The sequence below is a fragment of the Aedes aegypti genome, chromosome 3, assembly GCF_002204515.2.
Source record: "Aedes aegypti strain LVP_AGWG chromosome 3, AaegL5.0 Primary Assembly, whole genome shotgun sequence".
Taxonomy (NCBI): domain Eukaryota; kingdom Metazoa; phylum Arthropoda; class Insecta; order Diptera; family Culicidae; genus Aedes; species Aedes aegypti.
The window spans coordinates 328,690,479-328,717,814 of NC_035109.1; the positions used below are offsets into that span (position 1 = coordinate 328,690,479).

The 27,336-nt window shown below is 37.6% G+C and overlaps 1 protein-coding gene across 1 annotated transcript; it reads right to left on the minus strand.

The window, feature by feature from the left end:
- Positions 1-9,030: 9,030 nt before the first annotated feature.
- On the minus strand, positions 9,031-21,506 carry LOC5572188 (sterol O-acyltransferase 1). Its single transcript, XM_001660231.2, has 4 exons — positions 21,090-21,506; positions 10,841-10,908; positions 10,287-10,767; positions 9,031-10,228 (listed from the first exon to the last, which is right to left on the minus strand). The coding sequence occupies exons 1-4, from the start codon at positions 21,190-21,192 to the stop codon at positions 9,165-9,167; spliced, it is 1,716 nt and encodes a 571-aa protein (XP_001660281.2). The 5' UTR covers positions 21,193-21,506; the 3' UTR covers positions 9,031-9,164.
- Between the last annotated feature and the right edge of the window lie 5,830 nt (positions 21,507-27,336).

The following is a 27,336-nucleotide window of genomic DNA, read 5'->3' on the forward strand; positions in this document are numbered from 1 at the left end:
CAGTAGTTTTATTGCATTTTTGGTGTACAAGTGTACAAACCATAACAGCTTTCACAAAATTACACTTGGATAATGAATCTATGTTGCAGGTAAGTTTGAATATCCGCCGTAGTGGAACATTCAAAGTTTGATACGACGAAAAGTAGCGCTTACGACGAAGAAAAACAAAACCCTATATAAAGTGATGTTATTGTGTGTCTATAAAATTTTGATATTTTTATCTACTTTTTTAGTTTTATGCATGAACATCTCTTTTTTTTTATTTCTGCCTGGTTTTGTGATGCTTCTCCTGTACAATATAATATTTACATCAGATGAACTCATATCCAATCTCACATTGAAGATTATAATAGAAGCAAATTAAGTATAACATAAATCGTAAAAAATGATAATTTGAAGTTACATATTTTGTCAAATGAAATTTGTATTTGGTAAGATGCAAATTCAAATCAGATCATATTGCTTACTCCATAAACAATTTCAATCGATATAATTTTGCTTCGTATTCGATTCCAACGTATACTGTACATTTATACAATTTGAAATTAACATCCTTGTATGATCTCTGGTTTGCTGGGAAGGTTGCTTAACTGAGTTTACTGAATGAAACAGATATAGTTTACTCTCCATAACTCGATATTCAACCCGGATAAAAACGTATCATTCAGTGAATGGAATAAACCATTAATGTACAATATAACGTATTGGATACAATACAACGTATTGTAATTGAATGTCGAAGCAACACTATTCTTGTTTGGATATACAATTCAAAAACAATAAAATATATTGTAACAGAACACTGTATTGTTACAATTTTGGTCAAATTCCTATTTTCGCGTAAAACAACTCTTGCTTTTTTCTATGTAGCTTTGCTGAAAGAAGTAAACAAAACAAGTTCAGAAAGCAAGAAATGTTGGGTGAAAAATATTCAAAACGTAAAAATAAGCAGTTTTTTAGAAGTCACTTGACATTAGCTGTAACGACGAATGCAACCATGATAAATATCTTTACTTCTATAAAGTTAAAATTATTTTGCTACTTTTGGCACGAATATCCGGGAAGTTGGAGGACAATCCATACAAAATACAAATTCTATACTTTTCACTACTAATTGAAATCAATACAATACATGAACAATATATCGTATTGTATTTTCAAAATGTATGCATGAGAAAATATCTAGATTTGTATTGTTACGATACTTAACCACCCATACATTATATTGCATAAATCTCATATACCATACAGTGAACTGTTCAAAACAATATATTGTACTGTAATTGTATTGTCATTTCACAATATACTGTATTGTATTTCCAATATATTGTATGCTACTGTTCCAATACGTTATATTACTTTTGTATTGTATTTTTTATACGGGAAGGGATCGTCGAATTATAGAATTATCGAGTTATAGAACATACCTACACACAAAATTCCGAAAACAAAGGAACAAATTTCTGTATTTCTGGAAGCAACATTATCTTAGTGATAGTATTATTAATACAGTTAGCTCTCCCTTACTCGATATTCTGTATCTCGATATCGAGTTAGAGAACCATAGTAAAAGTTGGTTTTCATGGCTACCTCGATTGTCCCTTGGATCGCATTTGCACTGGTGGTGTGTTCTTTAACTCGTCCGTGTTTCCCCAAAGAAGGAGTTTCAAACAGATATTGAACAGAGAAATTTACCTCACAAGTGACATCAAGTTATAGAAATATCGACTTACAGAAATTTGAAGGGATCGAAAAATCTATTGAGTTATGGAATATATCGATTTAAAGAAAATCAAGTTGTAGAGAGTGGACTGTGAATTCTATGCTGTTGTGAATCGCAAGTCAATCCTATATGTAAAAAGTAGGCGTTGAAAAAATGTACTGAGAAGTTTGTGAGCGTTTTTGCTCAATTCAACAAAAACAAATATCCTTGTCTGTAATTATGAATCGTGGTTTACGGCTAACCAGCCAAGTGGAAGTTTAACAACCACTGATAACCTAAATATTACACGGTGTGCCAGAAACCGTTATTAACAGAAAAAAATGTCCAACAATTTGGCACCTACCAATTGAAAGATATAGTATTCACGCATCTTCTCTGTGAATTTGAAAATATTCTAACGAGGGAATCGAAAGTTATCGTGATTTGAATGTTTTGAGCTATTTTGGAAGGGAAATTCACATACTTATAAATATTTCTCAACGGTGCATCATTATTAACTTGTAAACCAGCCAAGTTATCACCAGCTTTGCATTAGACATTCGAAACATGTGATATCCAAGCACCTTCTCTGCAAATTTGAAATAATTTCGTCGAGAGAATTTGAAGTTACAATGATTTGTATTTTTATGATAATTTCAGTGAAGTTTTAATTAAAGCTGATTTATATGCCATTGTTATGAAAGTATACATAATTTACAAATAAAAATGTCTATAGGACTGACCCTTGGCATTCAAAAGGTATAGTAGTCAATTATCTTCGCAGTTTGTTTGAGAATATTTTATCAAAAGAGAACATAACTAGAGTACTTTGAATTTTTGGAGTTATTAAGATTTTTTTTCAATCGTCTAAAATAGTGTTCGCAACACGCATTTAATAATTGCGACACAAATTAACTTAACAGATTTACATTCAACTTATATTTTTCATTGAAGAAATGCAGTGCTTCGTTAAATCGCAAGCAAATGGGTTCGTTTTTTGTAAATTTTGTTTCATTTTCGCGCGTTTTGCGAGGCAGTGTTTCGTTATGGCCCAAGTAAGCATATTGATGAACCTGAACAATTTGAAAGTGGCACCATGCTGCTCAAACCAGGTTGAATTGTCAACTGGTGAGATCGTTTTAGGCTAGTGTTTTAAATAAGTTAAATGTGATGGTTCACATTTTATTCACGACAGCGAAGGGTATACGTTTATATATGTGTTTGTTCAATTAATAGATAATAGGAGTTTATTGTAGAAATTAACCTTGTTTCATGTTTTTCAAAATATGTAAATGCAACAAGCCTTATATTTTGTTTAGTCCCTAGAATTATTGGATACTGTAAGTGTTGACTTTTCCTTTAGATACTGATAGATTACTTTTTGGATTGATGCTGCATGATTTGCATCATGTGAAATCTTTGAATGGTTCGTCATCAAAGGTATCGTCATATCGATTTTTCAGTCATTTCTTGTGCATATAAAAGGATTACTTTTTATTTTATATTATTAATTATGTTGATGACTTTATTATGTTTTGAGAGAGCTATAACAGGGTATAATCAGTGAAAATGATGTGATGATCCCTAGGACTATTGTAACTAAGCGTTTTTTTTATTAGGACGAATCTGTAACATAACCACTTCCAATTTTCCAAACTCCCATTAACTTCTCGTGGAAGTGCAGAGGATTCCAAAGGCTTCCTCAAAGACAGTATCACGTAAATATTTATTCCATAACCCAAATTAACCTGTATCCGGACGCAGCAGGACGCGGTATTGCTTAGTACAAGGAATGAGAATTCCATTACTTACAAACTGAGAGTGCTGCGACTAATCTTAAGTAGCATCCGTTGGTTCCTTGTGCCTGTATAGTTGCTCTTGTAATAACGGAGAAGCAACAGTAAGCGGTCAATCACGCTATTAAATCACATTGATCAACATATTGATAAGAATTTGTTGCAATTAGTGGTGGTGAAAACATTGAACGTGATAATTTAATAATCTAAATTTACTTTATAATAGGTCCAAAACTTCAAGTTATGTTGTCTCTAGATAAAATATTCTCAAACTAGCTGTGAAGATGCTTGAATAATACATCTTTTGAATGCCGAGTGTCAGTCATATGGACATTTTTATTTGTAAATTCTGTGCATTAATATTAAAAAATCCGTAAAAAAGCTCTAATTTAGACTTCATAGAAATAATGGTAAATATACAAATCACTATAACTTCTGATTTTCTCAACGAAATGATTTCAAATTTACAGGGAAGATGCTTGGATATCACATGTTTTGAATGCTTAATGCAAAGCTGATGGTTACTTGACTTGTTTACAAGTTAATAATGATGCACCGTCGAGGAATATTTATAAGCATGTGAATATACCATGCAAAATAGCTTAAAACTTTCAAATCACTATAACTTTCGATTCCCTCGTTAGAATATTTTCAAATTCACGGAGAAGATGCTTGAATACTATATGTTTCAAATGGTAGGTGCAGAATTCATGGACATTTTTTTCTGTTAATAACGGTTTCTGGCACACCGTGATTACATATAATTTGCAATTGGATTAGTTGGACAAATTGATGTGAAGAATTGCGAAAAAGTTACACGTCTTCTCAGTGAGAATCGAACTCACGACTCCCTGATCTCTAGTTAGGGCGCGTTACCCCTACGCCATGAGAGGACTCATGACTCATGTTTCTATTGTGTGGGCTTCCAATGGGTCGCGACGTTCTCAAACGACCGGTTACGGAACATGAGTCCGTTGCTCGATAAATACTTGTTTGTAATTATAATCATAATTACAAACAATTGATCGATAAATAATTGTTTGTAATTATGATTATAATTACAAACAAGTATTTATCAAGCAACGGACTCATGTTCCGTAACCGGTCGTTTGAGAACGTCGCGACCCATTGGAAGCCCACACAATAGAAACCTCAGCCAGTACAGTTGCTGGCTAGTGTTGTGTGCTATTTCATTACCTAAAAAATAATGCGCTCTCGGGCTAGGCATTGGATATAAATAGAAAGCGTTGTGTTTGGATGGGCATCTAATTCTTCCGAAAGAGGTGCACTTAGCGAAAAAGGACCACGTGATTATTCAGGTTAACTTCTGCGTTCATGAGTCCTCTCATTGCGTAGAGGTAACACGCCCTAACTAGAGATCAGGGAGTCGTGAGTTCGATTCTCACTGAGAAGACATGTAACTTTTTCGCAATTCTTCACATCAATTTGTCCATCTAATCCAATTGCAAATTATATGTAATGTTTAGCTTTTCGGTAGTTGTTAAAAAAAATCGTTCTTCATCACAAGTACAACAGAAGGATCATTAAAAGATATATTCGTTCAAATTAGCGAGGGTGCACGGTATTACCTAAGTTAAAAACTTCCGGGGTAATTGTAAAATTACCTAAGAAGCTGAACAATTCAGCCAAGAACTTGTACAGAGTGTGCTTCGGAAGTTTTGTAGGAATCGCACAACAGATTCTTCCAGGAATGCCTTAAGAAATCAAGATCATGAGCGGTCATCGACAGCAGCATTACGCTTGTACTGTTTGTAACAAGCGAGCTTTGTGATGCGTATAATCAGTACATGATGCCATCAGTTTTGGGTTAATCCATGAAATATTATATTCCAGTGATTTGTCAAGAAATACTTTCATGAATGCTCATGGAAATTTATCTAAGAGCATCTACATCTGGTTGTAGAAATCCTGTAAGAATGACGTGTTGAATCATGGCTAGATGGCTAGATTTATAAAACAATGTAGAAGAACATGCAAAACTTCAAGTTATTTGTAGTTCGTCATTCAAATTTCTGTCAATTCGTACTACAACTGTAATAAACTGTTTGATGACAAAAAGTCAAAATGCACAAAAATTAACATGGGACAATTATGCGTATAACGGCAGTATAGCTGAGCAAAAAATAGTCACAATCGCGCGTGACTTTTATTTTCAGTACCGCATGAATGTTTTTGTTGCATGAAGGTAGTGGTAGTCAATGCGTGATTGTCAAACTTACTACAGTTTTTGACGGTACATTTTCGTTCATTGTTTGCATCATTCACAAGAGTAATTTAAGTTTTACTTAGTCTGCAAGTTGATCATTAAAAAACCTCTTTTATAAACGATGAAAAACATCACATTTTACGTGTTGATCTGAATTTTCATTCTTCTGATTTCTATTGCATCTTTGATACCGTGATCGATGAAATCCATGAAAAATGAATGCATTTGGAGACACTGGTGCGAAAATTCAAAAGATATCTTGTAAACAATCAAGCTGTCCGAAAATGGGGAAAAGGAGGTGCTGGACCAAAATTGTAGTTTGACCATATTTATTTCAAGTATAGTACAAAATACATTCATACTTTCAAATTATGATTATGTTCCATCATGCTTGCGTGATCTAAATTATTTTGCCATATTCAAATTAAGTACTAATTAGGTTCAAATTGAGGGCGATACGTCAAATTTCCAACAATTTTCAAACATCTCAACTTTTTTAAAAAGGCATGCATATTTCAAAGATGTATTATTCTGTGCAAGCATTACTCTCTATAAGAGCGTTCTTTTCTTCTAATACACCATCTTGATTGGATCATGATTTCTCAATTTTTCAACTTTGTCCGGTATTGGGTGCTGTCCGGCAATGGGGGATCTCCCCCTAATAGATTCAGCGATTTTAAATTAAGTATCGTGAACGTACCATATTTGACGCGGGTCCAAACTTGACGCATTTTCTAATTATTTTTATTATAAATTAATTCTAGTTCAGAATAGCATTCAAAAATTTATTCCTTAATCTTCATTTACATGTTATTGTAAGATTTCAATCAAAAAAAGTTTATTTTTGATTAATAATAGGCAAAAAATAAAAATTATTTGAAAATTCATCCGACAAGTGCGTCAATTTTTTTCATTCCTTAGTGAATGTGCTAAATATTATTAATCAATTTTCATGAAAATATTGTGCTGTTTTACAGCAATATCATCAACAACAATCAGTAATTTTCTTTTATTCATAAATTGACGTCGATTTTTTTTTCTATTTTTAGGTTTAAGACACATTTTTGTATGAAAATCTTGTGCGTCAAATTAGGCACACAATGTTCCTAATTATTTGCTATTTTGTTCAGCATGTTTTGTTGAATCGATAATAGCAAAAGAAATATTTATGGTGATTGCAATTAAAAAAATCCGTCCGCAGAACAACCCAATGCTTTATGTAATTACATGTTAAGGGTCATCCATAGATTACGTAACGTTTTTAGGAAGAGGAGGAGGTTCAGGGAAACGCAACGATTCATACAAAATATTCGCACTTTTCACAAAATAAATGTGGCCAAGGTTGAGAGGGGTTGATAATTGAACAATTTATCGCGGTTTATGGACGTCCCCTAATGTTTCAAGGAAGCTTCAATAAATGCGTCAGAAGGTGAGGTGTAGGTTCAATGGTTTGTTTCGTATTATTTATACAATAGAGGGTGTCCATGAGATACGAGTCACCAAAAAATACCTTTTTCTAGAAAAACCCCGGCTATCCGCCCTACGTCACACTTTTTATATGGAGCCTTCAAAATATATGATTCGTCACATCGTGCAGAACACCTCCTACCCCCTAATAACATGAAGTACTTTATGGATGACCCCATATATGGTTCTCGATCTATTTCGAAGACCATACTGCCGTTAGTTCTACGCATATTTGTCCCGCGGTCCATAAGGGTGGCATAGAACATGGGACAAGTAGGCGTAGTTCACGTGTAATAAGTAACGAAGATTCTCAAACGGATATTTTTGGAACCGGTTGTTTTCGTTCTAGTTTTTGACCAATTTTTCCTTATTTTAGAAACTATCTTCCCCGTTCCAGCGCAACGTAGTTTTCAAAACTTTCCCTTGCCTGATATCGCGACGAAAATGCATTAAACTAAACAATAATGCTTAACTATGGATTGAACTCAATCGCCGGTGTTATTTTCTACACTAACTAAACGCATAGCAAAAGTACTACCGGATCACGTCATTCAAAACTTTCTCCAAAGGTTCTAACTTTTATGTCCACTCTAAAGCGCTTTTTTCAATTAATTGAACTATTGAATACTGAAACTCTTGTATATTTTAAACTTTAGCAATTATTTGTAAGTGCGTCAAATAAGGAACATAGTGCGTCAAATTAGGCACATTGAAGAATTGATGCGTCAATTAAGGAACCTAATGTGTTCCACAAAAAGTCAATTAAACATGAATAAAAAAACGTTTAATATTTTTTTACTGATTTTTCCCTAATTCTATAATAGTTGAGCTAGCATATGTTCAATTTTCAACAAAATCGGAAAGATTTAGACGATTTGACAAGTGTTTGAATTTAGAATTTTCTTAACCGCGTCAAATATGGTACGTCCACGGTACCGTTATACGGGGTATCATTGATCAGCGGATTTAGATCGGAATGACTGGATCTCGTAAAAAATATCGTATCATCATTTATTGATACAATATTTCCAAAGCATGAATTGCGATTCTCCTTCTTATATACATAAGGTAATGAAAATGAGGATTTTTGTGAAAATTACGTTTACTTCATGTGTAAATTTGTAAACTTTTTAAAATAACGATTTCAATGGTTAACGATGACACTACCGAGGGTTTATGTCTCACATAAATTCTGCAAGCGATATGAGCAAGGAAAATGCGGTTCTCACTAAAACTGGCATCGCTGCAAACGATTCCGATGGCAAAAGTTTCATGAGAATGGTCAATTGGGCAGCATTATCGAATTCCTGTTAAAAATGTGGAATTTCCTTAAAATTTGCCTACCTTTAGGCGTATTCCGCGGTTCTTGGTGTTTTTAATTTTGAAATAACTCAAAAAGCAAATTACTTGTAAGTGTTTTGCCTTCATATTTTGCCTCAGAAGCCATGATTTAGGTAGGCAACGACATTTTAAATATTACCGAACGTTGTTTACATAGGTGATCAATGTTACCCCATATCAGCTAAATAAAAAAAAACGCCTAAAACATTTTTTAAGCATGCTTAAATCTTTAAAAGACAAAATACAGTATATAGTCACGAGCTTTGGGAGCCAGTACTTGTTTTTAAAACAAGAAACTTGCAACATTTGCATTTCCAAATTTAAGAAGTTAAAAAAGAACTGATCAAAGTTACCCCGGATTACGCTATACATTTATGCTTGAGACAAGAACTTGTTCCGTAGTGATTATTAAACACCTTTCCAGGGGTTCAATATTAGTTAACAACCGCATCAAATATAGTGTATTTTAACGGCTTCAGAAATCAAACAAAGTAAGATACAATTAACAGTCTTGTGTTTATTACTCTCTTAAACAACAAAAGTAGCACATATATTGTAGAATTTCTGTTGAAATATCACTGACACTTATCTAAGTAACAAAATAAACTATCATCTGTCAAAAACACCCCTATCAGTATTCCACGGCACTAAACGTCCAGTTTGGATTATGCGAGATTCCATGGCACGACCACGACACCGGAACCATATAGTCGACCAGCGATTCTCCGCTAACCGGACAGTTCCGCCTTGCGTAATACTCCATATTGTACAGACTCAGCTGGATACCGTTTCCAATACACAACATCAACCAAAGTAGGATATTCCCGGCATCTTTGCTCAGGTTCCTCGTCAGGAACATCAACAGCAGCCCCATGAACTCGAACTGCACGAACATTACTGGATAGAAGAAACGGAAGGCGAACGCGAGGATTACCTCATGGAACACCGCCGAAGTTGTAAACACCAGAACGGTCGCCAGCGAACGGCAGTTCTTGAACACATGCTCAACCGAGTCCTTGTAGATGTAGGTGTACAACCAATCGTGCACCACCACATTCCACGATCGGATGTATTCCGCAAACGATGAAGCATTCCACCAGTCGCGGTAGAACATCCGATCCGCAAAGCGTAACAATTCGGAACTTGCGTTGTGCCAAGCGTGCAACAGGCAATAGAATCCGCACAGGAACGACAACGATCCGGGCATGACACTTCCGAACAGTGCCAGCACAAACTTTCCGGAACTGATCTCAGCACCTCCGAAACGATCGAAGAGCGGCGTCAAGAACCGCTCGAAGATGAAACTGATGTAGAAGATCACTCCGACAACTTCCAGCATGTGGCGGAAGACTACGGACCAACGGATCCGTTTGGTGCGTGGATACTCGTCACGGTAGACGAGCGTTGGAGCAAACAGGAAATACAGGAACTTCCCGAATGATGGAACGGCTTGAGCGTGCTGTGGTTTGTCCTCGGAGGAACTTTTGTTGGTCGATTTGAGGGCACGTGGAGTGTTACTTCGCACAAAAGCGTGCACCTTCATGACGAAGCGGGTCATCTCCATGAGCACAGCGACGGACGATGCCGGGGGAAGATCTAAGTGTAGGACGGCCTTGATGGTCAGGGTGACGAAGGCGCACTGGAACAGAATTACTCCACACAGGGCACTAAGATCCCAGATTTTCCTTTTCTGACCTGGAATGTGGAACAGTGAATAAGTATTTTTGAAGGCCAAGCTGAATAAAGAACTTACAGTTAGTGAATATTTTTCGAACTCGAACCCATATGCTAAAGCTCGGGTAGACGCAGAGTACGGCTATCTGCATGCAAGCCCACAAAGCTAGACTGGTGTGGAACTTGCCAAATCCGGCTACGATTGGCCGGAATCCTAGATTTATACTGCCTCGGTCGACGAAGTCGTGCACCACGGTGTTCAAAAACATGATTATCAAGATAACCAGAAAGATGTGATAAATGGTCTTGATGTGCTTCACTTCGAACAAATCGGTCAGCAGTGAATTCCTCGCCATGAACACCTTGTCCGGTAGCTTCCCATCGGTGCGTCGTTTGCGGTTTTCGCTCTTTGTGCGGTGCACCAACGACGAGTTCGAGTCCCGAAACAGTTGACGCAGTTCGTAGTTTTTCAAGTTGAACAGCTTTACCTCGCCGACCAAATCGTCCACCAGTAGGTCCAGCTTGCGTTCTACGTCTTTCTCCAGCTTCTGGACGATGACCTTTGAATGTAGAGAAGAGGGTATCATTCTTGAGTTCAGTTGAGCAATTGGGTGAGTTTGAAAGTCTACGTACGTCCATCTTTTCCCGCATTTTGTCGATGGCCATGTCTTTGACCATTTCCTCCTTGAATTCGCGTTGAGCTGAAATCGAATCCAAAGTTTAGTAACCCCAACCAAGTGATGTGCGTACTTCAAGATGCGTGATTCATATGCGAATGGGTACGGTTCCAGAGATGTATGCTTGGAAAATCAGCCCATGCGACTATCTACGCACATTTGAACTGCGTTGTCAGGTAAGATAAGAACATAATCAAAAGTATTACAATCTGCAATCGATTTTAACTGGGTGGGCAGACAAACTAGTCCAGGCCTGTAAATGAGACAGTGATACATAACATGACAAATAGCGGTGGACGTTGGGAAATGGAAAGTAACCGAATAATAATCCCCTAACGTTGTTACCGAACAACAGGCCACCGATGACTCACATAGAGAAGAGTAAGAGTTATGTGATACCAACATGGTAAAACCAAGGGTAAAGCTCATCAGTTGTTATTCCTATAAGATCGTCAATTTTGAATTTGTAGACAAATTTCAATTCAGATGAAGCCAAAATTGACTTATGACGGCGTTCGTTATGCAAACCATCTTGATTCCTATGAAGAACATCAATACATTTTTGTGGTATTTTACAAAAAAGTGCAATGCCTTAACTTTTATACATTTTTACAGATAATCTACACTCCCGTGCATAAGTTTGGGTTCACGTTACACGATGAAAACAAAACCTCAAAACATACAAAAGTGGTCAGTCTATATCTCTGTGACTACACGTCCCATCGAAACTCACTAAGCCGCATTTGAAAGAAAATAAGTTATTCTTACTTCGCATGTATTTTTCCAGAAACATTTTTTGAATTTTGTATACTAATTTTTTACTTCAAATTATGAGATTTTTCAAAAACCACACTGAAAAAAACATAGCTAATTTCATCACCATTGGATTGACCAAATTTTAAAACAAGGAATTTGGGCCAAGTTTGCCACCTTAAGCAAATTGTTCTCTAACTTTGTCTTAAGCTTATAAAACCCAAAAATTTTAGCCTCATGATGTTAGTTTCACATCTTTTTATTATCACTATGCCATTAAAAAATAAAATAACTTAAAAAAGTATTGATTTTGAAGCTTCTGAAATATCATCCAAAATAGCTTATTTTATAACACTATGGGGCAAGTGTGCCACCGAATGAACATCGCATGTAATTCTACTTGTAATGAAATTTTCTTTATTTCCTATCAATATAACTTACGAAACAGAGGCTAAATGATAATTGATAAATATTTTTAGGTTTACCGTAATAAGGGGATGCTTTATAACAAGGTTCATCACATGCGGAGCTCTCTACTAGTCAATACAAATAACTGAAATTATTATTTTTGTCTCCATTCAGTACAGTATATGTAATACTCTTTTATTACTGCGGATATGTATAATATTGAACTGAATCAGCACTAAATAAAGGTAAAATCTTTATATAGACAAGCAAAACAGCACTTAATACGTCGAAAAACATGTATTATTGAGAGAAAAAATCAATTTGAGAGGAAAAATGTTCGCTAGTCCCCTACAATACTTCACAAACCACTACTGTTGCATCATGTTTTATTATTAAAATTTTGCTGATGATCTTTAGATTTTTATTGTGAATTTGCCAGGCTGTCTTGGTAGTGTCATTCTCAAAACACACCCAAGCCGTTCCCATAGGGGACGTTAGCCACAAGGAAGTGACGTTTCAAGTAATACTGTTTAATATGGTATGCCCTCTTCAACATCTAATCCAATTTCTCTCGCCGTTCCCTTACGGTACCTATCCATCTAGTATTCATTGCTTTCTTCTCCATGCTCCCTCTTACTTCGAGCAAAATGGACCGATATGCCGATAAACAAATTCACAATAAAATTATCACGGTCGATATCTTTGTATGTAAAATTTAGATTTTTATAAATTTCACTCCAACAATTTTCGTTTACCAAATAGGTGGCGCACTTGCCCCAATAAGTATGGATTTCAACCAAACTGGATCTCGTATGTAAAACTAAATACTTTTTTCGTTCAAATGCCACAATATCTCACACATTTGAATAGTTTCACGATATAGAGTACGTTAGAAAAATCAGTTAAGCATTCACATTTTACCATGCTATTTAGAAACAACGAAATCTTATAAAAAATCACTGAAATTTGGGTGTTCTTACTAAAGTCGATTTAACTACGTGAAAAAGAGAACAATTTTCATCATACTTTGATCATTGTATTATAAACTGTAGGGGAACATATAGTTAAGTTCAAAAAGAAAATTTGTTTTGCAGTATTCGTAAATAGCAGGGGTGGCACACTTGCCCCAAAGTCCGCTACCTGTCGAATAATTTGCGGATATTCATGGAGACATTTTCCCCAATTCCAAAGGAATTTAGCTTAGGAATACCGAAAGCATTCCGAAGAGGAATCTTCTATGAAAACTTCGTATAGTACTGACTCGATTTTGACAGCCCCTTTTTGCGGAGAACTTTTCTATACCACCGTTTCAAATTCTAATTTGCACCAAATCTTGTTTAATCCTGTTCGAGGTACTATGAGTATGCATAACAAAGTAAAGAAAACCAGCTTGCATTTAAAAAGGGAGCAGAAAAATTTGTGGAAGAGGGGCTGAAAAATCGGATCATCTATGTATTATTTTCTGCAGGAAATACTTATGTGAGATACATAAAAAAAACTGAAAGGAACTACTGCCTAGTTTTAGTAAAAAATATTTGATGAAAAAATTAAGAAATTTCTTTAGAGGTGATATTAGAGTAAGGTGCGACAAAAATTCGACAGAAGTGGAATACTCAATATTTTCAGAAAAAAAAAACTATAGCCTTTGAAAAGAAAAAAATACCCCACAGTGAACTACCAACATATTAGCTACAATTTTTCTGAACAAACTTGTGTCGAAATGTTTACCCATTTTAGTTGTAATAGCATTAAAATTGATTGTCGTAAATGAACTTTTGCCCCACCGCACAGTGCAACAAATGCGCAAAATCGTGAACTTTTTTCAATAGTGTGTTAACACATGTTTTTAGGCGCCGTCCACAAATTACGTAACGCTCTAGGGGGAGGGAAGAGTATGCTCAAGCTTTACGGCTCACACAAAAATTAAAAAAATCATACAGAAAACGTTTCGGACGGAGGGAGGCGGTAGAAAATTTCCAATTTCAGCATAACGCAATAAATGGAGGCTGCCTTATCGGTATGGTGTCTTCGGATGAAAATTTTCAAAATATATGGCGTATCGAGTGATCAGCAATCATAAGCAACATGAATAGTTTGATCTTGCCTGTTATGTCAAATGTGACACACATACAGTGAAGGCAGAACAGACCAAACAAAACCGTAATGTTTCCTAGCGAAGCTGTCGTGGTCAGTGACATTCAATTGACATTTTTTTCCGACATCCGTTTGATCGCTCGTGTTGTGCATGTTTAAGGGAAGCGCTGGCGAATATCAGCGAAAACGTGTCGACTACCGTGATTGCTTACAACACTGTGCATAACACTGACATTTTGTGTTTTACCATCATCAAATAATGTCTTTAATCATTTTAAAATGGACATAATTAAAGATATAACGATCTAAGGTAAAAAAAAAGTCCTGGAGTAGGGCGGTTCAAAATTTAAAAATGTTTGAAAATCCAATCTCCCATATGCCCCTTACCATCCTTACCATAAAAATAGTGTTCTGTGAAATTTTCAGCTTTCTAGGTGGTGATTTAATGGTGGCCCAAAGACAATGTAGGTTTATATGGAAATTACTATGGAGAAATTTTGAGATTTGTTCCTAACACGCTAATACTGTTATGTAAGTACAAACTTAATATCCCATAGTAAAAACTCATTCTTCAAACCATAATAAAGCAATTTGTTAAAGAGAGAAATTCAATCCGACGGATAGCAGAAGAGATATTCATGAGTTTGTTTGCTTTTATTTAGCTTAATATGGGATTATAGCCCTGCAAACATGTACAAAAATCCCTAACAAAATTAGCTCAGAAATGATTTGTTTCTTCAGCAACATCCTTCATTAAGGTTTGAAGAATGAATTTTCAATATGGGATGATATGTTTCTACTTACATTACAGTGAGCAATTCTCGCTGAAACCAGGCCGCCATCGGCACCCATCGTTAGAATTCCAATTTTATGTCACTGATCGCTAGCTTTTGATAAAACTTAAGGGTGGTCCTTTTTGTTTTCTCAAATTGGTGGACCCCTCGTACGCCAGCTAGCTAAACAGTTTGCAAAAAAGCCCATTTTTTGATAAATCTTGGGTATTTCTTCACGTGATATGTCTTATATTTCCCTTGGAACACATACCAAACTTAATGGCATCGTATAGAGAAAGGATATAGCTTTCATTTGAAGTTAAAAAAAATCCGGCGGCCATTTTGAATTTGGCCGCCATCTTGAATTTTGTTAGAAAAATCGTTTTTTCACCATTAGCGCACCGCTCGTTTTGAATTCTGAGATCACCATCAGAAAACTGAGGAAAAATTGCGTAAGATAGGCTACAGAAACTAGGTGTGCAATGGTATTTACCCTATGAAATGAACGATTTTCTAAAACATGTTTCACGATTTTGACGTATATGACGAGTGCAATCAATGCAAACATCATTTTTGGTACAACAAAGATACAAGTTTTCAAAAGTTGGTGTATTTTTCGAGTCAGATGAAGAATAGGAGTATTATTTTGAGTGATAAAATCTGGCGGCCATCTTGGATTTTGACGCCATCTTGATTTTGACTAGTAGAATGAATTTTTCACCTTGATAGCACTCAGCATGTCGAATTTAGAGGTTACCAATAAAAACAAGGTTACGTATACTCTTCTTCTTATTATTCTTCATTTTCCTGACGTTACGTCCCTAGTGGAACCGAGCCTGATACTCAGCTTTATTAGTAATAAATACAGGTTATTAAATAGGAATTTTCTTTTATAATACGATTTTTAATAACAGAATATTTCTTCGACATATCTTTGAATTCAGTTATTATGAATAAATAAATTTAATGAATAAAAACCGTCCAAAAACATTGATTGAAATAAACAATTTTTTTTTTTTTACCATATGCTTTTTTTGTCATCGAATGAAGTTTATAAATTGTGCGTTGGGACATTAGTAAGTTTTGTGGTAATATCTGTAGTTTTAACATAAAACATTTCCAAAAGTGCATTAATTTAGAATGGAAATCTTAAATTTTTAAGCAAAAAAAATCCTTGGTTTTCTGAATCATAAAGTATTGTTTTTACCAACACCCAACATGCATGTGAAAAATAGCGAAATTGAAAGGTGAGAAGCAGGCTTTGTTCTAATGTGGACGTAATGCCGAAACTCAGGTGAATCATTTTGAGTTTGGAAAATCTGGTGGCCATCTTGGATTTCGACGCCATCTTAGTTTTTAGCAGTAGAATGATTTTTTTACCATCTCAGCGCTCTTCATGTTTAATTAATTAAAGATCTCCGTTAAAAAACAAACAGATTCTTTATTTCTTATCTTATTTTAGCTGTTCAACAGATTGTTCATTTCTATCAATGGTTTTAGACCAAATAAATGAAAGAATTAATGCTATTTTTCAACTCGCAGATATGCAGAAGAATCATTCAGGTAGCAAATAAGCGTTAAAAAATTCTACTTGTTAATTTATTTTTGAAGCTTAGGGGCTGGCTCTATTCCAGTAGAGACGTAACGTCAGGAAAAAGAAGAACAAGAAGAATAGTAAGTGTAACGGTGGCATTAAAATTCAACATGTTGAGTGTTATTTAGGTGAAAACTCATTCTACTACTTAAAACCAAGATGGCGTCAAAATCCAAGATGGCCGCCAGATTTTTTCACTCAAAATAATACTCCTATTCTTCATCTGACTCGAAAAATACACCAACTATTGAAAACTTGTATCTTTGTTGTACCAAAAATGATGTTTGCATTGATTGCACTCGTCATATACGTCAAAATCGTGGAACATGTTTTAGAAAATCGTTCATTGCATAGGGTAAATACCATTGCACACCTAGTTTCTGTAGCCTATCTTACGCAATTTTTCCTCAGCTTTCTGATGGTGATCTCAGAATTCAAAACGAGCGGTGCGCTAATGGTGAAAAAACGATTTTTCTAACAAAATTCAAGATGGCGGCCAAATTCAAAATGGCCGCCGGATTTTTTTTAACTTCAAATGAAAGCTATATCCTTTCTCTATACGATGCCATTAAGTTTGGTATGTGTTCCAAGGGAAATATGAGACATATCACGTGAAGAAATACCCAAGATTTATCAAAAAATGGGCTTTTTTGCAAACTATTTAGCTAGCTGGCGTACGAGGGGTCCACCAATTTGAGAAAACAAAAAGGACCACCCTTAAGTTTTATCGAAAGCTAGCGATCAGAGACATAAAATTGGAATTCTAACGATGGGTGCCGATGGCGGCCTGGTTTCAGCGAGAATTGCTCAGTACTAGCGTGTTTGAAACATTTCTCAAAATTTCTTCATAATAATTTCCATATAAACCTACATTGTCTTTGGGCCACCATTAAATCACCACCTAGAAAGCTGAAAATTTCACAGAACACTACTTTTATGGTAAGGATGGTAAGGAGCATATGGGAGATTGGATTTTCAAACATTTTTGAAATTTGAATCGCCCTAGTCCTGGAGTTAGTTAAGTTTGGAATTGTTTATTCTTCTGATGTGTGTCTTCTAGAGGTTATGGGTAATTGTTTTGATATGCTCCCGAAATAGCTTTTTTGCCCCCTATCTGTATTTTTCGCCCCCTCTATTCTGTTTTACAAATTTTCGCCCCCATTGATCCCCTCGGCCATGCTAGTTTGATTGACATTTTTTTATCTCAGAACGCTAGGCAGCGATGCAGAGTAGTGTTTGATCCTTCGAAGTTGATGCTTGCTCCTGCGGCGGCGGGCGGTGAGGGCAGGATCGAACATGCCGCACGTCGTTCGCGTAGGGAAATGTAAAAGCGTCGTGGATCGTTAGTAGGACATTTGAATTGAACATAAAATTTATTCCCCAGATTAATAAAACATTATTTTATTAAATTCTTGATTTCGGTGTATACAACTTTCTCGGGGATACGACTGTGATGATTATGTTGTAGGTTATGGCCTTCAGCCTATTATGCTCAAAAACGGATTTTACGTTTTCATCCGACGTTTCGGACACATTTATTGTGCCTTTTTCAAGGAGTTAACTGTTAACGAGAAAACGGAACACAGTTAACTCCTTGAAAAAGGCACAATAAATGTGTCCGAAACGTCGGATGAAAACGTAAAATCCGTTTTTGAGCATAATAGGCTGAAGGCCATAACCTACAACGGTGTATACAACGTTGATTCAAATAATTGAAAAAATAAACATCAACTGTGGGGTTCTAAAATGCCCAGAAAAAACAGATTCAGTCATATCTTAGCTTAGAATAGTGGCTTATGATATTCAAGTTTCCTCGATTGGATACTCATGGATACATGTGAAACCAACATAATAATAAACATAATAATAAACTGATAATAAAGTAGTTTAAACCTAGCGATATTTTATCTAAAAATTTGCCTCCTGCAGAAGCTTCTAGCTATCGTCCAATCAGTTTGCTTTCCTCCATCAGTAAACTTTTTGAAAAGGTCAATTTGAACAGAATGATAGTCCACATCAATGAAAATTAAATTTTTGCCGGTGAACAGTTCGGAGTCCGCCACGGACATTCGACCACTCATCAACTTTTACGTGTAACAAATTTGATCCGTTCCAACAAATCTGAAGGCTATTCTACTGGTCTTGCTCTTCTAGACATAGAAAAAGCATTCGACAGTGTTTGGCATGAAGGTTTGATCGTAAAATTAAAAAAACTTTAATTTTCCAACATACATTGTTAGAATAATTCAAAGTTATCTGTCAAATCGTACACTTCAGGTTAATTATCAGAACTCCAGATCTGAAAGACTTTCTGTGAGAGCTGGTGATCCCCAAGGCAGCATTTTGGGACCAATATTATACAATATTTTCACATCTGACTTACCTGAGTTAACTCAGGGATGTCAAGCCTCTCCACCAAAGGACGATGTCTGCGTGTCATCTGTAGTAGATTGCAAAAAAGTTTGGATATTTTTTCTTCATACTTGATAAAATGGAAGATTTCTCCTAATGCTTCCAAAACTCAACTAATAATATTCCCACATAAACCAAAAGCTCTTCATTTGAAACCTTCAAGTAGACATGTAGTCACGATGAGAGGAGTTCCAATAAATTGGTCAGATGAAATTAAGTATCTAGGGCTCATGCTAGATAAATATTTAGCTTTCAAAAACTTTCACATTGAAGGCATTCAAACGTTTGTGGTAACAAGTCGCTCTCAAAAGTTTGAATGAGATTTTCCCTGATAAGCAGGTAAAGCACTACATCTTCGATATACAGTGGCCCAATTTCATATTCGTACAGGATACTGTTTCCACATCAAGTTAGTAAAAAACTATTAAATGAAGTATTGAGCTACAAATACTTTACCCACATTGAAGGTAACAGGTGTCATCTATTGTTTGCCAATCACAAAATGTTTCCATTTACATTCATCTTTGGATTAATAGAAAAGTATTGAATTGATGTCTAAAATTCACCCAATTCCATATTCGTACACCTACCAAAATTCATACGCACAACGGTCAAAACTAAATTTAGAAGCTCTATTTGATTACTGAAATGCTTTATTATGATGTTCAGGTGTAGTAAAATACATTTGGACAATTTATTAGTGGACATATATGAAATTTAGGTAAAGTTATGAGAAATGCCAGTTTTCCATTGATTTTTTTATTAAATCCTATAATTCGAACAATAACGTTTATTTTTGTCATTGGATCCAATCTATAGATTATACTCGTAAGCTCTGATAGAAATTTAGTTGAAATATATATAGTTTACAGAAATCATAAACAGTTTTTATCCCTTTTGAGTTCAGAAAATTGTTGTGTCATAAGTTCAAAACTCTTCTAAAATGATATTTTTAATCAATGTAAACCAAATTTTCATTCTAAACAACAGGTAAATGTTAATTTTAAATTTGTCTGTAAACATAATTTGAACTACGAACTTCGTTTTACAATAAAGTACCCTAAACCTCGCTGTACATACCTCCACATAATTGATGTCATCGTAATATTCAATTATCTTTGAAATAATATTCAAATTATATTCAAAATAGCACCCTATTTTGCAATTTATTGATTATATAAGAAAAATACAAAATAACTTGAATGAGCAGAGAGCATTGATATACTATTTAATAGAATATATCCTGTTGTTTTCATCATTTTAAAAAACGTTTGTGTTGCGGTTATGGCAATAATATTTATTCTTTAAATCTCTATAATTATGTTTGGTCGTAAAATGTAAATTAAAAATGATAATTACGCAATGTTTTGATAGGAACATTAACTATGGATTATGTATTTACATTCAGGAGCCAAACATAAAGAAATTGACTAAAATTTTTGGTTTTGGATTTGTTATAAATGTTATACTACCTAAGATTTAAAACTATAAGTTGTCGATATCCACTCCTAGCTACTCTAAAACTGATAATAATTTTTTGAAACTTGTGCAATATTCGCAGTTATCATTCTTAAGGAAGTGATGTTGAAAAATATGCAATTTATTGTTCGACTTACCGAATATTTTAGCAAAAAACATGGGAAAACTGGTATTTTTCTTAAATTTACTTAAGTTTCAAATATGTCCGCTTTTAAATTTTTCAAATGTACTCTACTGCATCTGAACAACACAACGAAGAGCGTAAGTAATAATCTAGTCCATTAGAAATAAGTTTTGAATGCTGTATATTTCTTTTTTGTTAGGTGTACGAATATGGAATTGGGTCAATTATAGACACAATCTCAATACTTTTCCATTATTCCAAAGATTTAAGCAAATGAATACAGTTTGTCATTGCCAAACAATAGAGGACACCTATAACCTTCATTATTGATAAAGTATATCGAAGTCCATGCACCATTTAATAGTTTTATACCAACTTGATATGAAAACAGTGCCCCGTACGAAAATGAGATTGAGTCACTGTAGTATACACATATTTGCAAAATAAACTTATAAATATAAAAAACCTATTATCGTTGACCTTGAAAGCACTATCAATCAGAACCGCCATATGAACCACGCACCGTCAACACTTTTGGAAAATAACAACACAAAACAAATCAATTTACCACGTCTTCCAATCCCATTGCTTTCGACGGCAGCATCCTCGTTGGAACTGGACCTTGAACTGCTGCTACCTGACTCTTCAACTGAATTGTTCTGATCACTCATCGTGACCCTCTGGACAGATCTTCAAGACACACTATACACTAACTTCTATTCACCGAACTTTACAACAACGACACTTTCACCTAAGAACCAGAATCGCCGAAAACAGAAAACCGGAATATTACCAAACCCACGTTCTTGGCAGGTCAACGGACAAAAACAAACTGACGCTCCGGCATGCTCCCTTGCAGCGTGGATAGATGAATCCGAATAAATATGTAGTAACAGACAGCTGCGGCTAAAGTGATGGAATGGTCGCGCAATCACTTGTCGTTCTACAGCTATAACTGATCATCGGTCTTTATGTGTGTTTCGGTTCTTTGTCGCGATATGGAATCTTTTTCAGTTATTGTTTGTATAGGAGAAGGACGGTGCACAAGCCCTTAGGGGAACCTTACACACTCTTGTGCATTACACTTTGCTGCGGGGGAGACGAAGGTTATCTGAACTCTGTCTGACGGAAATTAGAATAGAAGAGAGTCGAAGAAAGCTTAGTAGAGGTTTAGAATAAAATAAATTAGAATGTAAATTTTGATTCATTTATAAATTTTGGAAGGGGGCCTTCCTTAGCCGATTGGTTAGAGTCCGCGGTTACAAAGTTAAACCATGCTAAAGGTTTCTGGGTTCGATTCCCGGTCGAACCAGGATCTTTTTATAATGGAAATTTTCTTGACTTCCCTGGGCATAGAGTATCATCGTACTTGCCACACGATATACGAATGCGAAAAACGACAACTTATACAAAGAAAGGTTTCAGTTAATAACAGTGGAAGAGCTCATAAGAACACTAAGCTGAGAAGCATGCTCTGTCCCAGTGAAGACGTTAATGCCAAGAAGAAGAAGAAGATGTTGAGCAAAATCAAGAAAAAAAATATACTATTGCAATGTAATGTAAGTTTGATATAACGTAAGGAACAAAAATATATTCAGGTATACAGTATAGAAAATTTAAAAGACGAGATCTTAAAATTTGAATACTTAAAGGTGTAGTTTTTAATTCAATTATTATTCTACAATCAGTTTACCCCAACGTCCCAAAAAAACAACAAACTAAACGCGAAACTAACCCAACTGCTCATTCCTTACTCGTATCAAACCCCATTACTACCAATAACGGAGAACCTTGCCTTCTAATCGTTCCACTTGTTCCTGATAGTCTCCACGCCATAGTGAATCTATTCCTCACACATGTACGCTTAGGATCGTTAATGCGGTATAGCTCTTGGGAAGCCCTTTACGTGTAGCCACGCTATCTAAGCTTTATATTGAGAACACCGTAGTTCGTGTGTACTTTCGGGTGCGTCTGCACTCGGCTTCTAAAATGTCGACGGGATTCCGGTTCATTGATGAGTCGTTTTTTTTTTTGTTATCGCGTGGCCGCGGGAAACCTCTGCGGGTTGATTTGACTCATCCAAATCGTCCACCATATCGGCTGTAATCTGTAGCTCTGAGACTGGAAGTGTATGCGGGAGTACATCTGCACCGGAGAGCACGTGGGAAGATATGAGTAAACGCACAGATCGGGCATTTAATGGGAGGGTCATTTGCTACATAAACAATCCAAATTCCTTGCACTCGATTCGAGTACGCCTGTTGTCCGTAATCAGCTGCTAGTAACGTTGGTTTACACTACAAACTTTATCAGTTGAAGGCTCATGTGCCGATTGAGAATTATTTACATGGATGGTGATAGCGGTATACTAATGCAAAATGATTAAGTTGATGAAAAGTTTAGAGGTCAAACAAATAGGACGAAGACGGTTGGCTATGTAAAATGGGAATCGAGCAGAGTGCGCGCGAATGGACTTTGAACTCACATTATTGCTCGGCAATGCACTGTGTTTTTTTTCCTCAATTCCATGCGCTTTTTGAATAGCGCCCAAACCGTTGATTTTAGCGATATAGTTTGTTCGGAGAAGTTTCCTGGTGTATTAGAGCGCATATTTTGATGCAAAAAGTTTTGTGATCAATCCACCTAGCAGTTAGATAGAAAAACTATTTTTTTCAAAACATTTAGAAAGACATATGGTGTCTTCGGCAAAGTTGTAGAATTGGCAAATTTAAACAACTTTGTCCAAGACACGATTTTTCTATCTCTTATACTTTTTGAGATATATGCCGTTGTATATGAATGGCCCCTAAAAATCATAACTTTTATCATAACTTTTTTCCAAGATTTTTAACATTTTTTGCGTTTTCTACAAAGTTGTTTGTCAGAAAAAATACCATGTTTTTCCCGCTATCTTTTGAAGTAACAAATTTATTGATGAATTACCCTTTTCTCAAGGGGTAGTTCAGGCCCCTATAACTGCCTTCGGCGCAAAATGACGCAGACAACTGATACAAATCATGAAAGTACCATATCTCTTCTTTCGACAGTTGATAAAAACTTTTGTCTATAAGCGTCTTTGCATGGGTTTTTACTATCAAACAAATAAGCTATATTTATTTGCTGCCTAATTTTTGCAATGGCTACTGTTACGCAAATTTGCGTATGAGAAATTAGAACACTGTTTGAGAACCACTGTCTATACCGCAACTATATTATTTTATTTATTTAGTTGGTGTTACATCAATTAATTTGATAAAACCTCGTTAACGATGTTACGCCAATTTACTCGGTCCAAGGCTGTGTCTCTCCAACCTCGATTTTGGCCCACGTTCTCCAGATCTTGTTGCACCTGATCAAGCCACCTCGCTCGCTGTGCTCCCCGCCTTCTTGTGCCAACCGGATTCGACGCAAACACCATCTTTGCAGGATTGTTGTCCGGTAGTCTTGCAACATGCCCTGCCCAGCGCACTCTTCCGGCTTTAGCAACCTTCTGGATACTTGGTTCGCCGTAGAGCCTAGCGAGCTCGTGGTTCATTCTCCGCCGCCACACACCGTCCTCCTGCACTCCGCCAAAGATCGTTCTAAGCACCCTTCGTTCGAACACTCCAAGTGCTTGCAGGTCCTCTTCCAGCATGGTCCATGCTTCATGTCCATAGAGGACCACCGGTCTTATAAGCGTTTTGTACATGGTACATTTGGTGCGGGGGTGAATCTTTCTCGACCGCAGCTTCTTCTGGAGCCCATAGTAGGCGCGACTTCCACTGATGATGCGTCTCCGTATTTCACGACTAACGTTGTTATCAGCCGTTAACAAGGATCCGAGGTAGACGAACTCATCAACCACCTCAAAAGTATCCCCGTCTATCGTAACACTGCTTCCCAGGCGGGCTCTGTCGCGCTCGGTTCCGCCTATCAGCATGTACTTTGTTTTTGACGCATTCACCACCAGGCCAACTTTTGTTGCTTCACGTTTCAGGCGGGTGTAGAGGTCTGTCACCGTTCCAAATGTTCTGCCGACAACATCCATATCATCCGCGAAGCAAACAAATTGGCTGGATCTTGTGAAAATCGTACCTCGGTTATTGAACCCGGCTCTCCGCATGACACCTTCCAGCGCGATGTTGAACAGCAGGCACGAAAGTCCATCACCCTGTCGAAGTCCCCGGCGGGATTCGAACGAACTGGAATGTTCGCCCGAAATCTTCACGCTATTCTGCACACCGTCCATCGTTGCTCTTATTAGTCTTGTGAGCTTCCCGGGAAAGCTGTACTCGTCCATGATTTTCCATAGCTCTTCGCGGTCGATGCTATCATAAGCCGCTTTGAAATCGATGAACAGGTGATGCGTTGGGACTTGGTATTCACGGCATTTCTGGAGGATTTGCCGTACAGTGAAGATTTGGTCCGTTGTCGAGCGGCCGTTGATGAAACCAGCTTGATAACTTCCCACAAACTCATTTGTTATTGGTGATAGACGACGGAAGATAATCTGGGATAGCACTTTGTAGGCGACATTCAGGATAGTGATCGCACGATAGTTTACACATTCCAGTTTGTCGCCCTTCTTGTAGATGGGGCATATGACCCCTTGCTTCCACTCCTCCGGCAGCTGTTCGGTTTCCCAGATTTTGACAATCAGCCGGTGCAGACAGGCGGCCAACCTCTCCGGGCCCATTTTGATGAGTTCAGCTCCAATACCATCTTTACCAGCGGCCTTATTATTCTTGAGCTGGCTGATGGCATCCTTAACTTCCCTCAATGTGGGGGCAGGTTGGTTTCCTTCATCCGCCGTGCTGACGTAGTCACTTCCTCCGCTGTCGTGACCCTCGTCGCCTGTGTTCTCCGTGCCATTCAGGTGTTCATCGTAGTGCTGCTTCCACCTTTCAATCACCTCACGTTCGTCCGTCAAGATGCTTCCGTCCTTATCCCTACACATTTCGGCTCGCGGCACGAAGCCTTTTCGGGATGCGTTGAGCTTCTCGTAGAACTTTCGCGTTTCTTGAGAACGATGCAGCTGTTCCATTTCTTCACATTCCGCTTCTTCCAGGCGGCGCTTTTTGTCCCGGAATAGTCGGGTTTGCTGCTTCCGTTTTCTTTTATATCGCTCCACGTTTTGTCGCGTTCCTTGCTGCAGCATTGCAGCCCGCGCTGCATCCTTCTCCTCCAAAACCTGCCTGCATTCTTCGTCGAACCAATCGTTACATGTCCTCCTTTCCACGTACCCGACGATGCTCTCGGCTGCGTTGTTGATGGCTGCTTTTATGTTGCTCCAGCAGTCCTCAAGAGGGGCTTCGTCAAGCTCGCCCTCTTCCGGCAACGCTACCTCGAGATGCTGCGCGTATGCGGCAGCGACGTTCGGTTGGGCCAGTCGCGCTAGGTTATACCGAGGCGGGCGTCGATACCGTACATTGTTGATGACGGATAGTTTTTGGCGCAGTTTCACCATCACTAGATAGTGATCAGAGTCGATGTTAGCGCCACGATAGGTTCTGACGTCGGTAATATCGGAGAAGTGCCGTCCATCGATCAAAACGTGGTCGATTTGTGATTCCGTCTGCAGTGGTGATCTCCAGGTGTATCGATACGGGAGGCTGTGCTGGAAGTAGGTGCTGCGAATGGCCATGTTCTTGGAGGCGGCAAAATCTATCAGTCGTAGGCCGTTCTCGTTCGTCAGCCGGTGGGCGCTGAACCTTCCAATCGTCGGTCTGAACTCCTCCTCCTGGCCAACCTGAGCGTTCAAATCACCTATGATGATCTTGACGTCGTGGCTTGGGCAGCGGTCGTACTCGCGTTCGAGCTGCGCGTAAAATGCGTCCTTGTCATCATCAGTGCTTCCGGAGTGAGGGCTATGCACGTTGATTATGCTGAAGTTAAAGAATCGGCCTTTGATTCTTAACTTGCACATTCGTTCATTGATCGGCCACCACCCGATCACGCGCCTTTGCATATCACCCATCACTATGAAAGCTGTTCCCAGCTCGCGTGTGTTGCCGCAGCTCTGGTAGATGGTATGATTACCTCTAAACGTTCGCACCAATGCTCCTGTCCAGCACACCTCCTGCAGCGCTACGATGTCGAAACCGCGGTTCTTCAGTACATCGGAGAGTATGCGAGTACTTCCAATGAAGTTGAGAGATTTGCAGTTCCACGTACCGAGTTTCCAATCGCTAGTCCATTTTCGTCGCTGTGGTCTTTGCCGATTGTTCCGGTCCGTATTCTCTCGTTGACGTTCCTGTGCTGATGTGTTTTTACGGTTGGCTTGCAGGGCCTGACACCAACCCCCTAGATTTCCGGAGGACCATTCCCCCGAAATGTTCGGAGGGCCATAGTGCGCAGTTTAGCTTAGAGTCCTTCTCTGGCACTCGGACGATGATCAGCCGCCCCTGACATGGGGAACAGACGCTGTTGCGAGCCGCTCCTAACGTGGAGTACAGACGCTCCAGGTTTGCAAAAGCAAACCCCCCCTTCCCTGTCAGCATACGACCAAAGTTTCCACCGGGGGTTGGTTACCCGATCTTCCCCAAGGTTACTCGTACCCCGGCCAGTACCACGAGGAGGTAGGGATAGGAGTTGCTGGGCAAGAGGCTAAGGACCGCACAAAGGGGTCTATTTTATTCCTGCAGGTACGCGAGGTACCAATGGTACGCCATGCCCAGCCATTTACCGCGCCAAAACAGAGTCTTATGTTTGGGATTTCTCTTTGTGAATTCGAAGTAGTTTAGGCTCGTACCAGACAGAAGAAAGGCAACCTTTTTTTGTAACCGAATTCCCCCATGCAGAATCTTAAACAATTTTTTTTTCGGTAAACGATCGCT